The 24127-nt window shown below is 31.2% G+C and overlaps 4 protein-coding genes across 5 annotated transcripts; 1 reads left to right on the top strand and 3 right to left on the bottom strand.

Moving 5' to 3' along the window:
* Positions 1-7603: 7603 nt before the first annotated feature.
* Positions 7604-8858, bottom strand: LOC133672590 (uncharacterized). Its single transcript, XM_062093037.1, has one exon. The coding sequence runs from the start codon at positions 8843-8845 to the stop codon at positions 7790-7792; it is 1056 nt and encodes a 351-aa protein (XP_061949021.1). The 5' UTR covers positions 8846-8858; the 3' UTR covers positions 7604-7789.
* A 3883-nt stretch (positions 8859-12741) lies between these two features.
* Positions 12742-13746, bottom strand: LOC133673295 (uncharacterized). Its single transcript, XM_062094037.1, has one exon. It carries the CDS (start codon positions 13744-13746, stop codon positions 12742-12744), a length of 1005 nt encoding a protein of 334 aa, XP_061950021.1.
* Positions 13747-17703: 3957 nt separating this feature from the next.
* LOC133672824 (probable polygalacturonase) lies at positions 17704-23912 on the top strand. Its single transcript, XM_062093362.1, has 5 exons — positions 17704-18583; positions 19345-19465; positions 20294-20468; positions 20992-21062; positions 21160-23912. Exons 1-5 carry the CDS (start codon positions 18113-18115, stop codon positions 21816-21818), a joined length of 1497 nt encoding a protein of 498 aa, XP_061949346.1. The 5' UTR covers positions 17704-18112; the 3' UTR covers positions 21819-23912.
* On the bottom strand, positions 23090-24027 carry LOC133672825 (photosystem I reaction center subunit N, chloroplastic-like). Of its 2 annotated transcripts, none has more exons than XM_062093364.1 (3): positions 23599-24027; positions 23379-23504; positions 23090-23285 (listed from the first exon to the last, which is right to left on the bottom strand). In XM_062093364.1, the coding sequence occupies exons 1-3, from the start codon at positions 23899-23901 to the stop codon at positions 23178-23180; spliced, it is 537 nt and encodes a 178-aa protein (XP_061949348.1). In that variant the 5' UTR covers positions 23902-24027; the 3' UTR covers positions 23090-23177. The 2 variants fall into 2 exon arrangements, with proteins under 2 accessions (XP_061949348.1, XP_061949347.1); XM_062093363.1 differs by having other exon boundaries at positions 23090-23289; positions 23599-24013.
* Positions 24028-24127: the final 100 nt, after the last annotated feature.

Raw genomic sequence — 24127 nt, 5'->3', positions numbered from 1 at the left:
GTGAGTTATGACAATGATGACTTATAGAAAAAAAAACACATGTCAAAAGAAAGTTGAATTTCAAGATAACTTATTGTTAAAGGATGAAATAAAAAAAATAATTAAAAAAAAAACCTTTGAGCCAATCCAATTTAGCATGAAAAACCTAAGACCCAAGTTGTGAGGTTAGACCATCCTCATAGAAAGTAAATAAAAAAAATAAAAGAATCTTATTTTTTAATAAACTTAATATTGAAAGATAAAATTAAAAAAAAAATTGATGTAAAAAAAGATAAAAAAAAAAACTGAAGTCGAGCCAAGTTAACATTTTATACTCATGACACAGGTCATAAAACTAGAATAACTGCACCAGAAAAATCAAGAAATCTAATTCATAATCAATTCGATGTTGAAGGATGAAATCAGATATAAAAAAACCAATTTCAAAAAAAGAAACCAAAGAAAAAAAAGCAATTAAGAGAATAAAGATCAAATCTGACATAAAAATAAAAATTTGATTTGTTGAGAATTTGACTTTGTACGATCTTATCGTTCTGTAGTTTTTTTTCTAAAAAAGTGGTTTGGTGATTGTCTTTAATTTTTTTTATAGGTTTATTCCAATCTCATGGTCCAAGTCATGAGTTTTTCATATTGCTTTTGAATATAAGGTTTTTTTAGAATTGTTTTGTTTATATTTTATTTTTCAAGATATTTTTCTAAATCATTTACATATATATTTTTTATTTATATAAACAAAGTTTGTTTTTTAAAATAGAAAAATATTTATTTTTCAATAACATTGTTGATTTATTTAGCCTTGCATAATTTTTATAGGACACGAGTTTATTCATTCATGTTTATTTTTATTTTTAGTTAGATTCATTCATTTTTATTTTTATTTTTAATTAGATACTTGCATTGATTTTTTAATTTATATTTTATTTTTTTATTTTAAAAAACACATTAAAACAACTTGCATATTCAATATTTGTTTTTTAAAAAAAAACAATGGCTTAGCACAAGTTAAATGACTAATATAACAAGTCAAGATGTGCAGCTTTATAAACAAGATTGAGGCTCGGGTTTAGGGTAAATACTTTTTTATTTTACCTTCCACTCAGTAGTTTATCTTATTTTAGTGTTTGCATTGTCTTATTAGCTTTTTTTTTTTAATTATTATATTTTTGTATACTTGAAGCTGTTTGTTTTTAAATTTTAAAAAATTTAAAATTTATTTTAATTTTGTACTCTAAATTAAATTTAAAAAAACTGTATCTATAATATCAAATAAACTGTTAATCATTAAAGAGTCACCTCAATCAATCAAGAAGACTTGTTTTATAGGCATTACAAGCATCCGAACACTTGATAGCCACTATTTGCCATCCACTAGCTGTCAAAACGAATTACATCATTCTTAAAGTTTTCTCACTTCATCAAGATGAATAATTCACTCGTTTTCTATTGATAACTTTGTAGTCCAGCATAGTATATATTTAGACAATGGTAATAATATCCTTATAAAAAAATTAAAAAATATCCGAGAGTGTAATTGTTGTTATTTTTTAAAATAATTTTTATTTAAAAATATATCAAAATAATATTTTTTATTTTTTAAAAATTATTTCTCATATCAGCTTGACAAAATAATATGAAGGTAATAAGAAATATTAATTTCAAGTAAAAAATTAAAAACTAATAATTTAAATATATATATATATATATATATATATATATATATATATATATATATATATATATATATATAGTGAAATCTACTATTACTCACATAAAGTTTTCATTTTATATTAATTGGTCATTATAGTTTAAGGTTTTTATATTTTTATTCAAAACTTTATTTTTTTTTACATTTCATTCTCTAAATATTTTACATTTTAATAACGATGATTTTCTTTTTAATTATGCTGTCAAAAGTAAATTGAGATTCATAAAGATATTTTTATTTTTTAAATTAGACTTGTTTTTCTATCTTGAGAGTAATTAGAGATTGTATTTTCTTTCGACCTACCAAATACATTTTTTTCTCTAGAATTTAAAACTCTTTCTTGTATTTATTTTAATAACAATAAAATCATAGCTTTAATTAAAATTTGTCCACATATGTGAGTACAAAATTCAAGTAAAAACTTTATTCTTGTGGTTTCAGATTCGAGTTTTATGATTGTTAATATTAATGGCCACTAAAAGCTTATTTAATCGTTAATTTCAAGACCTGTAAAAATTAGTTTATATATATATATAAGCTGGTCCGAACATTTCACGTGAATAAAAAAAAAATCTAAGTAAAAACTACAATGTAAGCCTTACAGAGAATATAAAATCATATATACGACAAAAAAACACAAATCTTTTTGTGTTCATAACCACTTAGAATTTTTTTATTTTATTATCAGTAAATATTATCGCTATATTATGCTTTATCCATGCATAGAAAGTTAGTATTTTTCATGGGACATATCATAAATGTGGATTAGACTGAGACTCCCTCATATTATATTTTTTTGTTAAGAAATATAAATATTATTTCCATTAAATCTAGATCATTAAATTCAAATTAAATCAACATAATTTTGTTATTAATAAAAATAAGAGCAACTTAACCCTTTATTATTCCATTTTTCTCGTTCAATACAAATCATTGGATTTAAAATCAACGATTAAATTTTTAACATGATCAATCATGTATCTAAGAGAACATTTGGATCCGAACCAAAACACCATAAACTTGCAAATCTCTTTTTATATGCAGATACACACTTTGGATTATACTAATTTTCTAAATATTTTTGTATTTATATTATTTTACAAAATATTTTTTTTAAAATGTGACGACTTACCAAAACACTCTGAAAACTGTGCCAGCACAAGGGAACCACACTCTCCAATTGAATTCAATGAGTCATCGTGTGACATGACAACATTCTTGAATCATGGCATTTTGGAGCCTTATCGGAAGTCTGGGAATTTCACCAGGGAAGAAAAATATCTCACCGCATACATTTCAGCTGGTCAAGAAGATAAAAAAAATTCAATCAATTTCAGCCATCACTGTTTTATCTCTTGGTTTGGGATAATTTTCCCATTTTTGTTCTTACTCTGAGATTTCTAAGTTGCGAGGAAATAGTGTTTTTCTCTATTCATGAATATCATCTCATTAAGAAATAAAAAATTTAAAATTTGAGTAATTAAAAGAGATCACACACATAATTGGAATGATGACTAGAAAAGCAAACAAAAAAAATACTATAAAGTAAGTATTTTATTTTTATATTTAATTAATTTAATTTTAAAACAAGAATTTATTTTTAAAAAATAAATTTAACAAAAACAAAAAAGCCTAAGGTAAAGTTAATTTCTCAAATATGTAATTCATAGAGTTTTTTACTTGGATTTAACTAAAAAGCTCAATATCTGTCTAATTTAATGATTAAAATTGGTTTTAAAAAAATTAAAGATAAAAAATTCTAATAAAACTGAAAAAAAATATAATTTTATAAAATATTTTAAATAAAATAAATACTAATCAATAGATAGTAAATAGTAAAATCTAAAGAAAAAAACTAATTGAAAAATTGAGGTCGGCATAGTTTCTGATGATGAGAGAGAAAAAGAAAAAAGAAAAAAGAAGTCATTGTCTGTGCAGCAGGGGCGATTAAAAGCCTGTCGCATTGTTTGGGTAAATAGAGGCCATTGAGTGGATTCTATTGCCGCCTCGAAAATCATCGTTTGTCCACGTAATACCTTGGCGTGCACCACCATGACAACATGGTTGGAAACGCGATATAAACTATATTTTTAAAAAATTTAAATTATTTATTAAAATTTAATATAATTTATATATTTTGAATTGTTTTAATGTATTAAAATTAAAAATAATTTTTTTAAAATAAAAAAAATCATTAATATACATTTCAACATAAAAAATTATTTAAAAAATAATCACTATTAAATTATCATGTACCCTCCAAGTATCCTAGAGCTCCTGTGCACCTCCCAATTAATCATTTAAATAATATATATATTTGTTAAAAGATGTATTGACCCTTCCATCAGGTCAATTATTACCAAAAAACCAACGGCAATGCTCAATGAATCCCCGTAAAAAGATGAAACTACCCTCTAAGCAAGCCAAAAATGCCAGACATTATGAGCGTGGTTGGCAATGTGATTGTGAGTGCTTTTTAAATAATTTTTCATGTCAAAATATATGTTAATGATATTTCTTTATTTTTTAAAAATTATTTTTGATATTAGCACATCAAAATGATCCAAAACATACAAATCATATTAAATTTTAATAATTTTTTTTTTTAAAATTTTTTAGAAACATAACCGCTACCGCGTTCCCAAACGTCACCTATATCATTCTACAGCTTCTCGAGTCTATGTTAGAACAGTAAATAGCCGCAGTCAACAATATTAATTAAAAAATAATGCATCTACTCCCTTGAACCACCCCCATTAAATTAATATGACTATATGATCGAGCTTCTTTATGAAATCTCAAAGGTGTCAAATCATTTGCATGTCGTTGAAACTTCTCTTTACATATAAAATACCAACTTCCTATATATATCAAAGTTTTTAATTGGTTTTACATCAAGGGTAGGGTATGCTAATTTAGATTAATTCAAGAAAATTTAAAATAATTTTATTTTAATTAAAAAAGAATTAAAACTATATTTTTAATTATTTTTTAAAAAATTCAAATTATATTTTTATTAGATTAATCGAGAAATTGAATGATGATAATAAATATTATATCATTGCAAAAATATAATAATAAATATTATATTAAGATTTAGGTTGAATTGAACTTAATAATTTTTATTTTCACTTGAAATGATAAGTAGCACATTAAGTCTCTCGGATTCCTCCTCTTCTCTTTATCTACCATCTAGGATATAAGTAAAAAAATTAAAAAATTAATTAAATTGGAAAAATTAAAAAAAATAACTGAAAAAACTAAATTATGAAAAAAAACTAATTAGAATTTTTTTAAAAACCGACCGGTTTGGTTTGGTTCGGTTTTATAAGTGTGAAATAAAAAAAATCAAACCGAGCCAAACCAAAAAAATAAATTAAACCGAAACCGGTTAGTTTAAACCAGTTTTTGTTCTAAAATAACTAAACCAAACCGAACCAAAAATAATTATCACTGAGATCTCTTCATATCAAACTAGCGAATAAAAAGGTCAATAATATTGGCGGCCCTGATCGCTTGATGAAATGAGTGGTTGGAAAGGGTTGATCAAAATCAACAGGTGAGATCTACAGGTCCAGGCAATCAAATTAGAGCATCAAATTAAAGAAGGGCACAAGGAGGATAGAACCTCGAGGACATTAGATTTGCTGGAGAAAATCAAAAGGGACTGTTACTAATTAATTCCTTCGAGATCGAATTGGTTATTCACTATCATGTAACAGTTGTTAATACCAGCTCGATTAGGTGAATTATCTCAAAACATTTGGGCCTCGTAGCCCGACTAAAAACAGGTTAAATTGAATAAAATATTTAAAAAGTATGGTTGTGGTTGATTTTAAAAATATTTTTTGATTATAAATATATTAAAATAATATTTTTTAATTTTTTAAAATTTATTTTTAATATCATCACAGTAAAACAATTCAAAAACATTAAAAAAATTAATCTTAAGCGAAATAAATTTTTTTTTTAGCAAACCTCTGTTTGGGCTGCAATCCCAAACAAGGATAAAATCTGTTGAGTTCACCAGTTTTTATTTGCTTAACCTAGCCAAACTTGAATGGATCAATATTAATAAAAAAATAAAACGATATCATTTTAATAAAAAAAAATAATTGATTGGGTCAATGATTCAATGACCCATACTATTTCCAAGTTAGTATACTGGTTGGCTCTCTAACTATAATGTTCAGGCCATAAGAAGTTCTTTGACAATGTCATTAAACTCGGCCTAACGTGTCAACCTTGAAACTTTTAAATCTGACTTTTTGTCTAGTTTAAGCTTTAAATTAAAATGTTTAGGAGTTTTCTCAAGATGACCATTCGATTTGACGTGTCTAAAAAAACCCGGATGATAGGTAAAAATGTGATTTGGATTTATGTAAAAAAAAAAATTTAAGATGATATTTTTTTTTAATATTAACATAGAGACCCTTTAGATCGACTTGGATTTCATGACTTAATTTGCCAAACTCGCGACCCGAGTCATGAAATCTACTAGGTTCAATAACTATTTTTTTATTTAATTATAAGATAACAAAAATAGACACTTATAAAATTAAGCAACTACCAAATGCTAGAACATTTGCTTGATACAATGATAAACCTAGAGAAAGCAAACAAAAAAAAAAATCCAATATTAAATAATAAAATTAAAAAAAATAAAAGAAAACAAAGGACAAAAGCTAGGTCAGGTGTGTTTGGGCCTGGAAGCTCAGACTCGTGCATAATATATTTTTTTTTTGCCTCAGGAGCACACTTCTAGGTTTTTAAAAATTTTTTTTTTTCATCAGAGGCATCACCCACTCCTATATTTCTTTTTAGCGGACAATGACTTAAAATTTGGCCACTATTGTGGTGGGCGAGAAATCAGGTTGATAGGTTTTTTTTTTTTGCCTAAAAATCTATTTTTTCAAGTCATATTCACCTAACAACACTACAAAAACCTTCATAAACCTTACTATCCCTAAAACTCCTTAAAATCAATATATATATATATATATATATATATATATATATATATATATATATATATATATATATATATATATATATATATATATATAAGCTATCACCATTGAACTTCACTTGCCGAATACAACCCATTAACACCTAGCACATCAAGTTTCGTTAATGAAAATTAATAACTTTCTCTCTTCTTTGATGTTTTTAGATAACTTTCTCTTTTTTTTCTTAGACTCGAGATCTTAATATTAAGAAAATTAACTTTTAGATTAAAATTGAAATTGAAAAAATATAAAAATTGGATAGTAAAAAAAAGAAAAATAGATGAATTAAACATATTCTTTTCTAGTAAATTCGAGATTCACAATGAGATCTCTCCTTTGTTAACTTTGATAATTTTTTTTCTTAACAAATTTTAACGAATTGATCATTAATTTGGACATAAAAGAATATTGTAATTGTAAAACAAAAAAAGTTGGAGGATGAAAAAAATGGATATAGAGGATTGCTACAGAAAGTTACCATATTATTTTAGTATATTTTGGAATGTAATGTGATGTGTAGTTTAATTGTAGAGTCAAAGGCTGGATGATAGTTTTTCCTAAGTTTCCATGGAAACAGTTTTTGTTTCACTAGCACATTTAGGTACATAAACGGCTATGGCTGTTATTTTCTTTTCAAAAAATCCAAAGGCATCCCTAGAAATCATCCATTTATTATCTTAATTTGGAATTGAGCTCAAATACAAATAGTAATAAATTCTTCATAATATAATATCTTTTTTAATTATCGGAAGATTCAATGATCTTATAGCTATATACAAAGCATAGCTAGCATGTCTTTCTATATTAAATTACTTCTGAAAAAATTAAAATCAAACCCATTTTACTGAAGAAAAATTTCGGCTGGTATCTATAAAATGCAAATAAGATATATATAATCCCCTTTATTAATTAAAGCACAAATTATTTTTACAGTTCTTTATGAAACTAAAAGCATATCACTTGCAACGTAAACAAGAAGCACCAATGTGAAGCATAGTAAATTTCAAGACCTCCAAATTAAGGCAGGAGTATTTTATGGAAAAAAAAAAAAACAGAAAACTGTAAGAATTAAGATCTAGGCTTCAAACTGCTCCATCTGGACATCCTTGGACTTGAGAGGGATATATTCCCCAAGATAAACTTCAAGGTGGTCTGACAAGGAGGACTTGTCAATATTCTCATGGTGATAGGATTTGCAGACAAAGTAGAGAACTGTTTGGATGACAAGGCCGAAGAGAATCACCTTAAACAGCAATAACAAGCAAAGTAATCCCATTCCAATTCTGATTTCCATTGTCCACTCAAGAACCACAAAAGTCTCGAACAGGAATTGAATTCCCACAAAACATAGTCCAACCACAATAAAAATAGCAGCTGCAATTCCCATCTTGCCTTTTATCAATTCCTTGCTCTTCATCATGGCTTTAATCCCATAAAAGTCTTCTAAAACAGAAATCACACTCGCCAGATGCCAAACTATGGTGATATACAGTAACCCCACAGAATATAAGATAACAAGAACAACGAGAAACAAGATCCTGAAGCCAGCTGCAGGTACATGGTTGATAAGTGTAAAAGACAAGATGATCAAAACCACTATGGAAACAATGTTATAGAGCACAACAACAGCAAAACTCCATATAAAGGTGACCATGAGTCTCTTCCAGACCTTTGGCACAACACTCATGATCTTCTTGAAGGTGATTGGCTTGGCAGTGTATATGCAAGCTATGGTATAGACAACTGCAGATGTGGAAAGAAGGGAAAAGATTAGAAGGAAAGTGAAGTATGCAAACTTGAAGAGCCAGAAGGCAGTCCATTCCGCGGAGATGATATCAGAGAGTTTATCATGTTTTGGCGTGCCAGATTGGGTGAAGTCTAAGGTATCTTGATTGTCAAGGATCTTGAAGAAAATCATTTGGGATATTTGCATATGAGCTAGGAAGATGAAGGATAGTGGAAGGATGAGAGCTAGGGTTATCTTGCTGAAGATTTTTCTCCATGTCAAGATGATCTTGAAGGATTCTTTGAAGATGCCGAAGAACCCAAGAAACTGGAGCTCCTCTTGTTCTCTGTCCATGATTTTTTTCCTCTCCTTCTTCACAAAGAAATGGGTGATGGAGGGAGGCATTGAGTTGTTGCCTAGTTGGCATTAAAAGGTGGATTTCAGAAAACAAGAGTGGACTTTCATTTGACAAATTGCCCATGGTCTTCTTATGAATTACTCGTAAAACATTATAATATTGATAAATTTTTGGAGGGCACTGAAGGGATTATGAGAATTATATTATCGGGTGATTGGCTACGTTGCAATGGCAGACACATGGTGTTAATTTTAAGCTAGCCAGTCACCATCCAATGAAAATGGTGGGCATCTATAATTAAGGTGGGAATTTTGTATGAAAAATAAATTAGCAGTTAATTATCATTTTTGCTTAAGCTTAAACGCATCATTTGCTGTGTGTTAACCAATAGAATCATTTGATATCTTTCTTAATTATTTGAAATTAATTAAGTCTAGTTATAATTAATAGAAATGGTTAAAAGGGAGAAAAAGATGAAACATCACTATATATGTGTCCATGTCGAATTACAACAAATTAATAATATTAGCAATTCACCCCTACTTCATCGATAAATTAATTATTCAAGACTCAAAAGCAGGACATTTATAACTTATTAGTCCACCTGGCGTGGACTTACAAATGAAAAACCAGACGAGGAAGATTCCAATCCAATCTGAATTCCAATTTTCTTGCGAACAATAATCCACCGTACGTCTTTCGAAGGTTGATTCCATTAAGAAAACAACCTTTTACAATTGTAAGAAAGGGGTTTTATAACAAGCTTTAAAAAAATAAAAAAGAAATATTCCTTAATTTCAGAATTTATAAAATTAATGATAATTCACCATCTTTCAAAGGTGGATTCCATTAAAAAAACAACCTTTTGCAATGGTAAGAAAGGGGTTTTATAACAAGCATTAAAAAAAAAAGATGATTGTTAATTTTTAAACATGTAAAATTAGTTGAGATATTCACAAATTATCCTGAATATTTATATTAATAAAAAGAAGTGCAGAATTTAAAGATTTAGAGTTGATGCATACCAGATCAATTGGTCACTATTTTGTTATTTTTTTATTTTTAAAATTATTTTTTTTATTTTTAAATTGTTTGATATACTAACATTAAAAATAATTTTTTTAAACATTATTTCAATATATTTATAAATAAAAAAAATTTAAAAAACAATCTTTATAATTATTTCACGTACCCTAACCTAACGTGTTTTGGATTGGCTATGTGGTGGGATGATGTTGAATTCGGACTTACTTTTTGAGCCTCTCCCATCTTGGTTGATAGGGCAATTTTCTATTCTTATATACCTGAGAAATGAATGGTTTATAATTTGGGGAAGGAGAAGGGAATTGAAGTATAATTTATAACCTATTCTTCCCATTTTGCTTTGAGTTTGAAATTAGTTAATGTTTGTTCTAATTTCTCATTTTTTTTTAATTATCCATAGTGAAGTCAAAATTATATATGAAAGGAAAGTAATTAATTCAAAATAGCCACATGTATTAGAAGAAAATAGTTTGTAAAATTTCTGTGTTTTCTTAAATAAATATGTCTAGAAGGTTTAGATTACATAAAGATGATAGATCATATGTCTTTTGAACATGAGAGGAGCCCAATTCGATTTGGTTAAAGCTATTTAATTGAAGTCCAAAGTTCCTTAATTTGTATCCTACAATTCTTTCTCAAGCTGGAGTACCATGAACAAGAAGCACCCTTCCCATGGAAAAATGGAAGGAAGTGATCTCTCCTAAGCTCATAAGTGAACTAATAACATTAATTAGTTCAATTACTGTACACATAGATTTATTGAAATTATGGATTAAAATAGTAAAATAATGATTTTAACCTTACAAACACAACAAAATTAGCCTCGGGGGTGATGGTATAATATTTTTTTTTATCATTATTTGTATTGTAAAATGATTGATATATCTTTAGCGGAAAAAAAAAAAATGCATTGGAAGGTAGAGTCATTTTTACTACTTTTTTTTTTTATTAATATGGATGTCTGGGCCAGCTTACACGCACCTCGACTAATCTCACGGGCCCTTAAGTTAACAACCATATAAGTCTCTAGTGGCCCTGAGGTTTGTGAGACTCGAACTGGTGACTTCTAAGAAGCAAAATTAGGGTTTGACCAATTGAGTTACATCTCTTAGGATTTACTACTTCTCATTTTAAATACACCATAAAATGATCATAATATCCTTGAGTTAAAATTATCTTTGCCCTGGATCAAGTGGGTTTTTCTATCTTTTTCAGTTGTTTTTTTTTAATATAATTATCATGTTTAATTAGGGGTAATTTAGTATTTAGACATGTATAAAATGTTATTTAATTTAAAAAAGTCGGTTGCACGTGTTATTCACGTGGATGTGGGTGTATAGGTGCTCCCGTTCTCTTCGAACGATGCATATAAAATTATTCGATGGCCAAAATCCAGCTTTTACGATGATATTTTAATCCTCACAGCGTCAACTCCATTACTAGGTAGCACGTGTGGCTAAAAAATATTGGGTTTTGCACTTGTGACTATTTCTTCTTTTCCTTCTTTATTTTCTCTCTCTTTTATTTCAGAGACTTCCCTTACATATTTTCAAAGCAGCCTTTGATTTTTTTTATTTCAGATTTAGTTTTTATTTTTTTATTTTAAATAATCCATAGATTTGAGATTTTCTTTTGATTTAACCCTTCTTTGATTTTTTTACCTTTCAAATTTAGTACTTATTCTTTTTATTGTTATTCTTTTAATCACTATCTTAATTAAATTATCTTTTCAATTGTATTTCTCAATATTTTAGTTCATTTTCTTAATTGAATTATTTTTTCAATTGCATCCCTCATTATTTTAGTTCATTTTATTTTATGTCAGATTTGATCCTTATTCTTTTTATTACCATATGGTTTCTTTTTAATCCTTTTTTATTGGGACTTTCTTTTTTTATTTCACCCCTCAATATTTTTTTGATCGGAATTTTGTTAACCCGAGGGTTTGAATAATTGGACCGGGTTGGCTTAGATCTTTTTTCAAAGTCCTTTTTTACAATTGATTTTTTTTATTCCATCATTCTATGAGGTTATCCTGATCTCATATGCCGGTTACGAGTTTCATGTAACCCATCTTGACTCAGCCCAATATTATGTTTTATTTGTTTGTTTGTTGCTGTTTATTTTGGTTTCCTTTACACGGGCTTATCGAGGTCTCGAAAAAAATATCCTGACATTAGGTTTACTATCATCTATTTTCTTACCATATTATTAAATAAAAATTGTTTATCATATTGTTAAATAAAAAATGATTAAAAAAATTAATTATTATGATCCGGGCTTCATGATTTATTTCGATTTATTTTTTATAAGGTTGTCGCAATCTTAGAAAAACTTATCGGCATTGGGTTGGTTCTCAGTTTTTTTAGCATTTATTTATTTTTTATCATATTATTAAATAAAAGATAATTTCAGAAAAACATAATTATTAGAAATTAGGCTTCACAATTTATTTTAATTTATTTTTATAGGATTATCATAGTCTTTGAAAAATATTTTAATATTGAGTTAATGCTTATTTTTGCAAATATCTATTACTTTATCATATAATTAAATAAAAATATTTTTATAAAAAACAAATAAATTTATTAAATTCAATAGTTTATGACTTAGATTAAGAGTAGGTTGATCTGGATTTACCTAGTATATTATCATTTTAATATATTTTTAAAAAATATATCTTAAAATTAAACCGCACCGGGGATGGGCTCAGATATGATACAATAATATAATATAGAAACACAAGGAGAATCGAGATGATCTCATTGATAGTTTATTTGTTTATTTACAATAATACCTAAATAATCAACAATGGTCCATCCCGCAACACACTCTGGGATGCTTGGCTGGCATGACTACATATGGTTTTAAGACCTCTAGATAAAATAGAAAGGAAGATCTAGACTTGAATTTGCTCCATTTGGACATCCCTGGACTTCAGAGCAACATACTCCCCAAGATAAACCTCAAGATGATCTGACAAGGAGGACTTGTTGATATTCTCATGGTGATAGGATTTGCACACAAAGTAGAGAACAGTTTGGATGACAAGGTTGAAGAGCATCACCTTACACAGCAAGAAGAAGCAAACTATTCCCACTCCAATTCTGACTCCCAATGGCTTGTGCAAAACCACAAAAATCTCGTATAGCAGCTGAATTCCCACAAAACAAACTCCAATCACAATAAAAACAGCTACTGTAACTCCCATCTGGCCCTTGATTAGGTTTTTGCTCTTGATCATGGCTTTAATCCCGTAAAAATCTTCTAAAACAGAGACCACACTAGCCAGATGCCAAACTATGGTGATATACAACATCCCCACGGAATATATGATGATAAGAGCAACAAGAACCGCAATTCTAAATCCGACTGCATTTACATGGAAAACAACTTGAGTCCACAAGGTTAAAAACACCACAGCTGCAATGATGTTGTAGAGCACAACAACAAGAAAACTCCATATAAAGGTGACCATGAGTCTCTTCCAAACCTTTGGCACAACACTCATGATCTTCTTGAAGGTGATTGGCTTGGCAGTGTATATGCAAGCTATGGTATAGACAACTGCAGATGTGGAGAGAAGGGAAAAGATTAGAAGGAAAGTAAAGTAGGCAAATTTGAAGAGCCAAAAGGCAGTCCATTCCGCGGAGATGTTATCAGAGAGTTTATCGTGTTTTGGCGTGCCAGATTGGGTGAAGTCTAAGGCATCTTCATTGTTGAGGATATTGAAGAAAATCATTTGGGATATTTGCATATGAGCTAGGAAGATGAAGGATAGTGGAAGGATGAGAGCTAGGGTAATCTGGCTGAAGATTTTTCTCCATGTCAAGATGATCTTGAAGGATTCTTTGAAGATGCCAAAGAACCCAAGAAACTGGAGCTCTTCTTGTTCTCTGTCCATGATTTTCCCCCCCTTCTTCACAAAGAAACGAGTGATGGAGGAGGAATTGAGATGCTGGCATTGATAAGGGTAGATGGCAGGCAGAACTGAGTTTTAATTTGATAGATTGCCCCTCGTCTTCATATGAATTACTCATAAACCATTATAGTCGAGAAAAACTTTTGGAGGGCATTGAGAGAATTGTGAGATACGATTTATTAGGTATGGTGACATGACATAACATGACAACGATGACATATTCATATTACTCCAACGCATAAAAATCATATTAAAAATATTATTTTAACCTATTTTAAAATAAATTTTTTTTTTTTTAAAAAAGTTATTTATACTTCTAAACACCACTAAATAAATATCAAATGAAATTCATCGAGATATGTATTGTGAAATATCTAATATTATTTTGCTTGATTTATAAATACTTTATTTGTATATCTATTTTGTTGTCCTTAGGTCCCAAAAAGAAACGCTTCACCGCGTTATCTTCAAGCTAAAAAGAAACTTTATAAATGGGAATAACGCGTCTTGGAAACATTTTCTATTTCATGATAATGAAGGACTTGGGGGTGAATTTCTATCTCCTAACTCGAAAGGTAGAAACTTTCTCTGCAATCTTTCTCTGCTGTGGGGACATGGCTAGCTTTTTAGTCTTCGCAGAGAGTACTAATGAATGAAGTAAAGTTTCCAAGCAACCCAGTGAGCGTCGACTTCCAAGTCTTCGAAGTTTTAATAATGTTGACTGGGTGTTTTACATCTTGAATATGGACATACTTTTCGGCCTCCCCCACCTTGGCAGACGGGACAATTTTCTGCTCTTAAACTCGAGTTAAAGCCAAGCTATATGCCTGAAATCTCACAAAAAAAAACCCATAAAATTAAGTTAAAGGCAACTTCTATTACAAATCCAGAGAAAGACACCCCGAAAAAGCCTTTGAACTGAACTTTTGTTTGTCCCATTTTCCACAACTTGGACCGGTTCCTACTTCAAAGTTCAGACACGAACCTTCTTGGATATGTGGGCTGCCGATCCATTGCACAAATCCTAGCCACCGAGCTAGCTGGGTTTTGCATGCAAATTTATCTTATGTACAAAGAGTATATACAAACCACATGTAAGAGAATGCATTGCTATAAACCTGGCCTGACTTTATTGCTTAACTCGACAAACTTGGATGATTCGGAAAACTAGTAATTTAGAGTCTGAATTGTGTCTCCTTAGTTAATTTTATCGTTTGTAACTCTTGTGTGGCTTGCATCCAAATTGTTTGGAACGTGAAGAAACATGAAACCTTTTCACTTTGTGTTACATTTGTACAACTGTTTACACTTACAATCTTTCACCTTGATTTTTTTTTAATTTAGATTTTAAATTAAATCAAAGAAGATTCTAGAGATAACATTATCAATTACATAGGCTCAAAAGAAAAACAAAGAAATAAGTCACGCTAACTTAGTTAACCAATTAAACTCGCGGTCCTAGTTATCGACTCTACTAGATTGAATTATTTTTTTTTATCTTGTTATATGATAAAAAAATAAAAAAATCAATTTATCACACCTTTTTTTTTTGAAAAATATTTACATAAAAAACATGTCTTCATGATCAAACCTAGGTAATTCAACGAGTTGATTTGACATATAGTGTGTATCTATAAAAGTAAACAAACATTTTTCCCAACACGAATCAAGCTTGCAACCTTAGATATAAAAGAATGAGGACTTAATTTGACATAAACATAAAATAAAATCAATTAAGAAAAGGATTCAAAATAAAAAAAATAACAATATAAAAAATAAGAACCAAATCTGATAAAAAAATAAAATGACTTGACACCTTTTAATTTTGGTAGGTTGACGCGAATCTTGAAAAAAAAAAATTGTTGAAGCTAATTATTCATCGCTCCGTCACCGAGACATGTTGGACCTTTAAAAAGATCTTAGTGCGCTTCTCCAAAATCAATAGTTGACGATGACTTCACCCTACACGCTGACGAGCGCGTTGCAACACCGACAAATATATCCTTTTTATTTTTTTAAGTCACTAGAATTGTTTGGTGTCAAATTAGGTCCCTCAAGTCTCAATTGCTTTATATTAATAAAATAAAATTTTATTTTGCAAAACCAGAGATAAAATGAGTGTTAGAATTTTTTCATCAGATTCTGGGTCCCCCATGTATACGCAACCGGAAAAAACTATTTAAGTATGATTAAAAAAAACCTCAATGTGAGAAGATCAGATTAAAGAAAAAAATCAAGAGGCAAAAAGAAAAAGAAAAAGGGGGTTGAATATCTCCCTTGCTTGTGTAATGTAGTCCTCGATGCTTGCAGGAAATAGGAGCTCAATACTTATCCAATGTTCAAATTCAGTTCCCATCATTTTAATTGTTTTAACTCAATTTAATTTTTTCAAATCAAACATTGAGAGTCAATTTTCTTTTTTGACATTGCGAGTAGTCAATATCAAGCTAAATAAAATAAATAATTAAATTTAATCCTCAATTAATTAAATTTCTTGCATTTAAACTTTATTAAACTAAATCCGAAAGATATGTGCTGTGATTAAATAGGTTTCCTTCTTCTATTATTTTCTTTTAAAATTCAAATTTTATTTATTTAAATATATCATTATGATATGAGAGGTGCATTATCAAAATCGTTTGAAAACAGAATTTAGTCATGATTACTATACAAATTATTCCAAAAATAACCCTTTCTATAAAAAAAACCCCCTAAATTCTTATAAAAAATATTCTGAATTATCGAATAAAAAAACAAAACGCAACAAGCTTTCAATTTAAATATTAAGCTTACCAAACTAATATATCTTTTTTATTTTCCTTTTCACGTAAACAATATTCAAAGCATGAATCAAATAAAAAACAAAACTTTCTTTCATTGAGACTTGTGGTCCAACGATTTTAACATGGTTTTCTTATCTCTTATCTCTGCATTCTAAGTTCAAGCTTTAGTGTGCACGCCTGTAATCTTTGTGGTATCTTACTTGTTTATTAGGCTTGTAAAGTGTTTAGTAGGTTCAAGAATTAGTCGTGATGCGTGTAAATTAACCTGAATACCCCGGCTTATATATATATAAAAAACTTCCTTTCTTGGCTTGCCTTGTCTTGGTAGGCAAAGTGGATATCCTCACGCATCTTGGCAGATAGTGGTGTCATCATTGTTATATTTACATGTGAAGACTAATAGTAAAATCCAATCCTAAGTGGATTCAGAGTAAGGTACGTGAAGAGTTAACTTCAAGCATTTTTTCCTGAAAGAATCAAAACAATTTTGTCTTTTAATTTTTTTTAAAAAATTAGAATTAGATTTTAATTGGGTTAAACCGGATTAATCATATCAATAAGTTAATCTAGATTTTTACTAGGTTAATCAGTTTTTATTTTATTTTTTTATTTAATTTAAACTCATTTATATTATAAATAGACTGAAAACTAACTCTAAATTTTACTATAGTCATATTAATAAATTAATCCAGATTTTTATTTTTCAACCAATTTTTTTTTATATTCAATTTAAACTAGTTTATATCATAGGTGAACCAATGAATAGTTTTTACTAGATGAATGGAGTTTTTATTAATTAAATTATATGAAATTTCAACCTCAACATCCATCGCAAAATAAACATGTTACCAGCACATCACAGCTCACCTTGTGATTTTCATCAATCACAGGGTCCCACATTCTAAATCATGACTCTCCACGTGTCCCATGCATACAACCTCTCATTGCGCCTCACACACATGACAACAAATCATCTTCTTAGGAAGAAAAATGTAATCAACTCCCGTGAATAGCGGCTTCCTGTCAAACCACCTTCCATAAAAGGGAGACCAGTGAGAAGCCAGAAAGCCGTTTCAGTCCCTAAATTATTTTCTCTCTCAAGGAAACCCCACCACACATTGCGTGGCAACATTGTAGTGGATGATTAATATTTAATTATGAAAATAAAAGAATTTTTTTGAACTGGACCCAGAAGCTGTAAGTACCTTACATCACAACGCAGACTTGCTGGTTCTAGTACTCTGAAAAACACGCCACCACCTCTTCTTCCTGCGCTCGCGCGCACATAGATTTCCTCCTCCTCGTTCTCAGTCCCACATTCCGTGTTTCATTCGTTATACAGCTGCCGCTTCTCCAGCGCACGGTGTAAGAACACTAGGATTCTTTCTTTATTTGCCAAAAATAAATTTCTTTGTTTTTTTTTTTTTGATATTCTTAGAAACACTCTTATTTGCCAAATATACGTTTTTTTTTTCAAGAAATCAACCAAGAAAAGAAATAATAGTTCCTTGAAACCTTTGATCTTTTTTTCTTTTATGGGGGTTTGAATGCAATAATTTGCATGCATGTTAAAGAAGATGGATTTTGATGAGAAACAAAGTTTTGGTTTTGGTGGTAATGCAATGATAGCTAAGGTTTCAAGATTTTCTTGGTCACCATTTCTTTTCTTGATCACACTTATAGCTTTTTTATCTTTTCAAATCACAACCAAGACCATCTACCCTATAAAGATTGCATTTAGTTCTACGTCGAAGACCGGTGTTTCAACCGATACAAGAACCAGCTGTGTGGGGTTCTTTGGAGAGTTGCCGGAGAGAAAAGCTGTGATGTCGATAAGAGAATTCGGTGGGGTCGGTGACGGGAAAACGTCTAATACCGAAACGTTTCGGAAAGCGATACGGTACTTGCAACGTTTCGGGGAGAGTGGTGGTGCCCAGTTGAATGTGCCGAAGGGAAGATGGGTTACAGGGAGTTTTAATTTGACAAGTAATTTCACTTTGTTTCTTGAAGAAGGTGCTGTTATTTTGGGTTCTCAGGTATTTTTTTATTTTTATTTTTTATTTTTTGTTGGTTTTGATTGTATCCATTGATAAATGAGTTCTTCATAGATTTCTAACATGAAGCTTATGTCAATGGATCTCCAATAATTTGATGACAACCCTTTTTTTTTTTTTATTCTCTGCAAAATGATGTTTATTTATTTAGTTATTTATTTTTTTACAAAACGTTGGTATATAGTCAAAGTGGGACATTGGGAGGTCTTAATGGAAACACAAGAAGCTTTGCAGACGTGAAGAGAAAGAATGCCCCTTTAGTTGATTTTTTTTTTGGATTGCAAAGGAAGAAATGAACTTTGGCATGTTTGAATATCTGTGTAGTTAGGCCATGGTTATCATGCTTGCGGCTGCTCTTTTAGCCTTTTTCTTACAAAAAGAGAAAACATTGTTAGGCAGATGCTGATGTGCTAAAGGACCCGCATTTGAGCATCCATCAAACTGCATGCCACTTTGTCTAGATTCTCTGATGTGTATTTTTGGTTACTTTTACAAGTGCGCAGTTACTTTTCTTTACTGCAAAAAAATAAAATAGTCAATGCATATGTGATTCAAAATTTATCCTCTTGTGCTTGATACGTCAGCATGTAATCGAGTCAGCATGCATTATGTAGTTATCAGCTTTTTTTCCTGCTTCGTTTTGATCATTATTATAGTAGTAATATCTTTTGCCAGCATCAATTCCATCGAATGATCTTTCGATGTACAAAGAGCTGCTTCAATTTTATGTTTTTGATTGATAGGACCCGAAGGAATGGCCTATTATAGAACCATTGCCTTCTTATGGAAGAGGGAGGGAGAGATTAGGGGGAAGACATATTAGCCTTGTTCATGGAGATGGCCTCACAAATGTTGTCATCACAGGTATTCTGCCTGTTCCTTTTTACGAAAGCTAGCTTGCATTGAAAGACAGAAATAAACTTCTGGATTCACAAACATGATTTTACTATACTGCTTGATTCATTTCAAGTTGCCTGGATCATTTGGCACAATTTATCAGTGAGTGTTGGCGTCCTCTATAGTTCGTATAGTTGGTCATTAAAGAGATTATATTCTTATGGTGGTGTCATGTCAGTTTGTTGGAAACTTTTCATGTGTATTCCCAAGATAACGTTGTGCTACCACATTTCACATAGATTGGACAGGAAGTTTTAACATATCTAACAAGAACAAAGTATTTTGAGTTATGATTCTCTTGCTGATGTTTGTGTTGGGTGGGTGAAATCTCTATTCGAGCAATTAATGAAGTTTGATAAATTCAAAGGGGAAAAGATAACTCTTAGTAATTTTTTTACAAGTTTTGTTTCTCCTTCAGGAAACTTATAGAGCTAAACAACTAACTTGTAGCTATCTGGCTATCTTCTTATAGCAGGTGGCATAAAAATAAGCTGCTGTGGTTAGTCATTGTATACATGAGAAATTATGGAAGAGGAAAAACCTATGGGTGATTAATAATTTTTAACAGTGATTAGGTTCTGATTCTTCAGTCTACATTGCATGCCATCTGCTAAAATAGAAAATCCTTTCAGCACAGTGAGAATTAGTAGCCATCCATTCTTCTATTTATTCCAAAACATATCAAATGCCTTGGTGATAAATGCATAATTCAAAATCCAGTTTCAGAACATGCTATGCAGAAAATTGTTGTCTTGTTTATCAAACAGCTTGATCAAAATTTTGATCTGTTTGCAGGAAACAATGGGACAATTGATGGACAAGGGAAGATGTGGTGGGAATTATGGTGGAACAGAACATTGGAGCACACTAGAGGTCACCTTGTGGAACTAATGAACTCTAACAATATTCTCATCGCCAACCTTACGTTTTGCAACGCTCCATTTTGGACCATTCATCCAGTTTACTGCAGGTTGCCACTCTCACCCTTTTATCCATTGCTTGGTTTCTGTTTTCTTTTATACTGTATTGCATTAACTTAAAATACTTCCACTGTAATGTATTGACTTAAAATATTTCAATAAGGTAAGAGTTTTTGGCCTTTAAAAAAAATGTAATGGTATAAGATCACATGTATAATATTGCTGATTTAATTTTGTAAATGAGCTGAATAAATCTATCCTACTGGATGATAAAACTTGGAAAAAACTTAACCGTAAAGCAAGATGCTTTTCCCTTCCACCAAATTTTCTACTGTTTTTGAGTTTAGGAGTGGTTTCCCATGCCAGGTCCTTGCCCTTGAAAGTTAGAACCAGAGAGTTACCTTACTATTATCCAATTGGGTTTTGTTTTCTTTGCTTTGCTACGGATACTTGGGATAGAAATGTAATAACAAGCATAAATCGAATGTTCACTTCTTTTTATCTCGTCATAGTTATTTTCCTACTGGAAATTGTAGCTGGGAACTAATACTATTAGCTCTGCATTTGTTTCAGCAATGTTGTTGTTAAAGACATGACAATCTTGGCTCCTCTCAAAGCCCCAAATACTGATGGTATAGACCCTGGTATGATTCTTATCCTCCCTTTTCTTTTTTCCTCCCTAGTTTTAATTGCATTGAAGCTGACTCATGAAACTAAACTGGTTTTTCTTTCTTTGTGCAGACTCAAGCACAAATGTGTGTATTGAGGATTGTTACATTGAGAGTGGGGATGATCTTGTAGCAGTGAAGAGTGGCTGGGACCAGTACGGTATTAAAATGGCTCGTCCAAGCTCAAACATTGTAGTTAGGAGAGTATCTGGCACCACCCCTACTTGCTCTGGGGTTGGAATAGGTAGTGAGATGTCTGGAGGGATTTTTAACATAACTATTGAAGATTTGCATGTCTGGGATTCTGCTGCTGGTGTGAGAATAAAAACTGACAATGGCAGAGGAGGATATATAGCAAATATTACAATAAGTAATGTAACAATGGAGAGAGTTAAGGTTCCGATAAGGTTCAGTAGAGGTTCAAATGACCATCCTGATGAAGGATGGGATCCTAAGGCAGTTCCAGTTGTGAAGGGCATTTCTATCCGTAATGTGGTCAGTTTCAATTCAACAAAAGCCCCTGTATTGGAGGGAATTGAGGACGCACCATTTGGTGGGATATGCATGAAGAATGTTAGCTTGCTTGGAGTGGTATCATCTTTGTCATGGCATTGTGAATTTGTCTCAGGTTTTGCAGATGAGGTATTTCCAACACCATGCCCGCAGCTGCAGAGTAATATCTCTTCATCTTGGTGCTCATACTCTTGGGCTTCTTCGGTCAATCTCAATTGAAGTTTAGGGATTCAGTTTGCACTGGTTGTTTTCAGAGGCCAGTTTGCGTTGAGCAAATTATGATTGAAAAACAATATTATGGAAGTGGTTGGGTTGATCACTAGAGGAACCACATTAAGGGTCTGAACTGAGCATTTCTTAAGTCATATTTGCTTCAGCGTGATATGAAGCTGCTGCATGGATGAGCTCTCAGATAACACTCTCGGTACCAAACACCAATTTTGGCAAATTTGTGGTTGCCTTTTTCAGTTTTGACTTGCCTTGGTGATTTTCTGACCTTGGATTTCACTGATTCTGTCATTGGTCACTGATTTTCTGTGTATGGATTATTGAATATAACAGAATGCACACCTGGGGATTCAACTGAGCCCCAACCACAGAGAGAACAAAGGATCGATTACTTATACCAAAAGAATACAGGAAAATTTAATAGAAGGTACATTTTCCAGCATTCCTGGATCGATTACTTGTGCTATAGGAATGCTAGGAAATTCTTTGTAGGAATTTAATAGATCCTATATTCCAGCTTAGCTCCATTTATTTTTTACACCATAATTTCTTGTCCAAACAAGATTTGGAGTCCCCTCTCCAACTCAACTCTTTCTTGGTTTCTGTTCTTGTAATGAAAGAGATGGATGAGATCTTATTAACTTGTGTAGTCCTTGTTTTGTTTAATGTTATTTACTGACCACCCTGGCAAACCAGGTTCTCTTTTAACAGGTTATAATGCTGAAAGTTCCTATAAGCATTTATTTGTAAAGGTAGAATAAACGGAGGTATTGGATAACTTAGCATAAATAGGGCAACCACTAGATTTGTCTTGCTTGTGAAATGAATAGCTCTGACACTGATGAACTTACTGGCTATATTCCTATTACAATTCCTCATGTTCATCTTAGGAACATCGTGAGCTAGTTCTATCAAGAATATGTGGTCTGAATTCATGTGATGGATCAAGTCATCCATGTTACTTTGAGCTACCTTGGATGGAACATGGTTGGCTGAATATACTTTCTTTCCATGTTACTTTCAGCCAAGGCAGGTTCTCTGAGTTTCATCTGCTTTCTGTAATGTTTTCTGCGCATGGGAAATAACTTTTCCTTTAAACCGTATGATCTACTTTTTAATGGGTTAAATATTTCATTTTCAAAGGCTTCAGGGTCGTAATTTGCCCCACCCACAATTAGGTAAAATTAGTCATGGAAATTTTTGTCCAATCTCCATATATTCTCCATGGATGGAGCAATTTCCAGCAAGGACACAGGAAAATATAGGAGAGAATCACACAGAGAAACTAGAGATAAATGGATTGTAAATTTTGTTACATGGAAAACTAGATACATGTTGGAAAATGGAGATTCAAAGACAAAGCTCACCCTCTTCACCATTTCCAGAAAACATTGGAACCACACTTGTATTTGTCCTTTCCTTCGCACTCCAAAGCCAAATCATCAGAGATAAATGGCACTTTCTGCAACAGCCAAAGAAAACCAATTAAATGAAATAATCATACGGTCCAATCAATAAGAAATATTACTCATAAAACTACATGAGTTGCACCTTTTGCTTGGCAAGATCTTGGCAGCCTGTGAAGTTCTCGGGGAACTTGCATGTGCCAAATTGAACTGTGAATGCTCTTGCAAAATTTGCTCCACTAGTGGCCAATCTCTTCTTGTCATTCAATTCCTATAACATTATCACTTCACAATCAACATCATAATAGAAACAGATGATCTGATAAATAAAAAGTTCTGAGAAAGGCAGGGTTTTGCAAACAAACCTTGTTAGCTTTGCTCTTTTCAAGGTACTCTTCGATGACTCCAGCATTGGCAGAAGAAGCAGCAGCAGCTGAGGTGAAAAGGGTAGCTGCAAGATAAACCATTGCAGCTCTCCTTCCTTCACTTGCTTTCATTTCTCTAGAATCAGCTCTAGTCTGTTGGGCTCTGATCACAGGCAACTTGGGGCCACACACAACAAGGGATGCAACTGCAGGCATGGAAACAATCTTGGCATTAAGCTCAGATGATCCAGTGCCTGAGATGGCATAGTTGCATGCCAAAACACTAGAATTCATGGCTGCCATTGCTTGCAAAATGTGTTATTACAAAACTGAGATTCTACTTTCTTAAGAAAGATGAGACTAATGGTGATGAGAGGGCTATTGCTTATTTTTGAGGTTGTGGATATTTGACAAGGAGTGATGTGGAAGGAGGGGGTGATGAATGTGATTACGGTTGTGGTTGGGGTGTGGATAAGGTGAGATCGCCTCACTCCTATTGGCAATTTTGCTTCTCATGCTTGTTTAGTGC

Source organism: Populus nigra, chromosome 14, assembly GCF_951802175.1.
Source record: "Populus nigra chromosome 14, ddPopNigr1.1, whole genome shotgun sequence".
Classification (NCBI taxonomy): domain Eukaryota; kingdom Viridiplantae; phylum Streptophyta; class Magnoliopsida; order Malpighiales; family Salicaceae; genus Populus; species Populus nigra.
The sequence above is the reverse complement of the archived record's forward strand: the minus strand, read 5'-3'. Positions and strand labels throughout refer to the sequence as shown.

Bases quoted from the DNA above. Each gene is read 5' to 3' on its own strand.
- LOC133672825 (XM_062093364.1), bottom strand. From the start codon at position 23,901: ATGGCAGCCATGAATTCTAGTGTTTTGGCATGCAACTATGCCATCTCA. The intron at 23,505-23,598 runs GTTTGTTTGCAA...ATAATGTTATAG, and splicing joins AAAAGAGCAAAGCTAACAAG to GAATTGAATGACAAGAAGAG. The intron at 23,286-23,378 runs GTGCAACTCATG...TGTTGCAGAAAG, and splicing joins AAGATCTTGCCAAGCAAAAG to TGCCATTTATCTCTGATGAT.
- LOC133672590 (XM_062093037.1), bottom strand. From the start codon at position 8,845: ATGCCTCCCTCCATCACCCATTTCTTTGTGAAGAAGGAGAGGAAAAAA.
- LOC133673295 (XM_062094037.1), bottom strand. From the start codon at position 13,746: ATGGACAGAGAACAAGAAGAGCTCCAGTTTCTTGGGTTCTTTGGCATC.
- LOC133672824 (XM_062093362.1), top strand. From the start codon at position 18,113: ATGTTAAAGAAGATGGATTTTGATGAGAAACAAAGTTTTGGTTTTGGT. The intron at 19,466-20,293 runs GTATTCTGCCTG...ATCTGTTTGCAG, and splicing joins CACAAATGTTGTCATCACAG to GAAACAATGGGACAATTGAT. The intron at 20,469-20,991 runs GTTGCCACTCTC...CATTTGTTTCAG, and splicing joins ATTCATCCAGTTTACTGCAG to CAATGTTGTTGTTAAAGACA.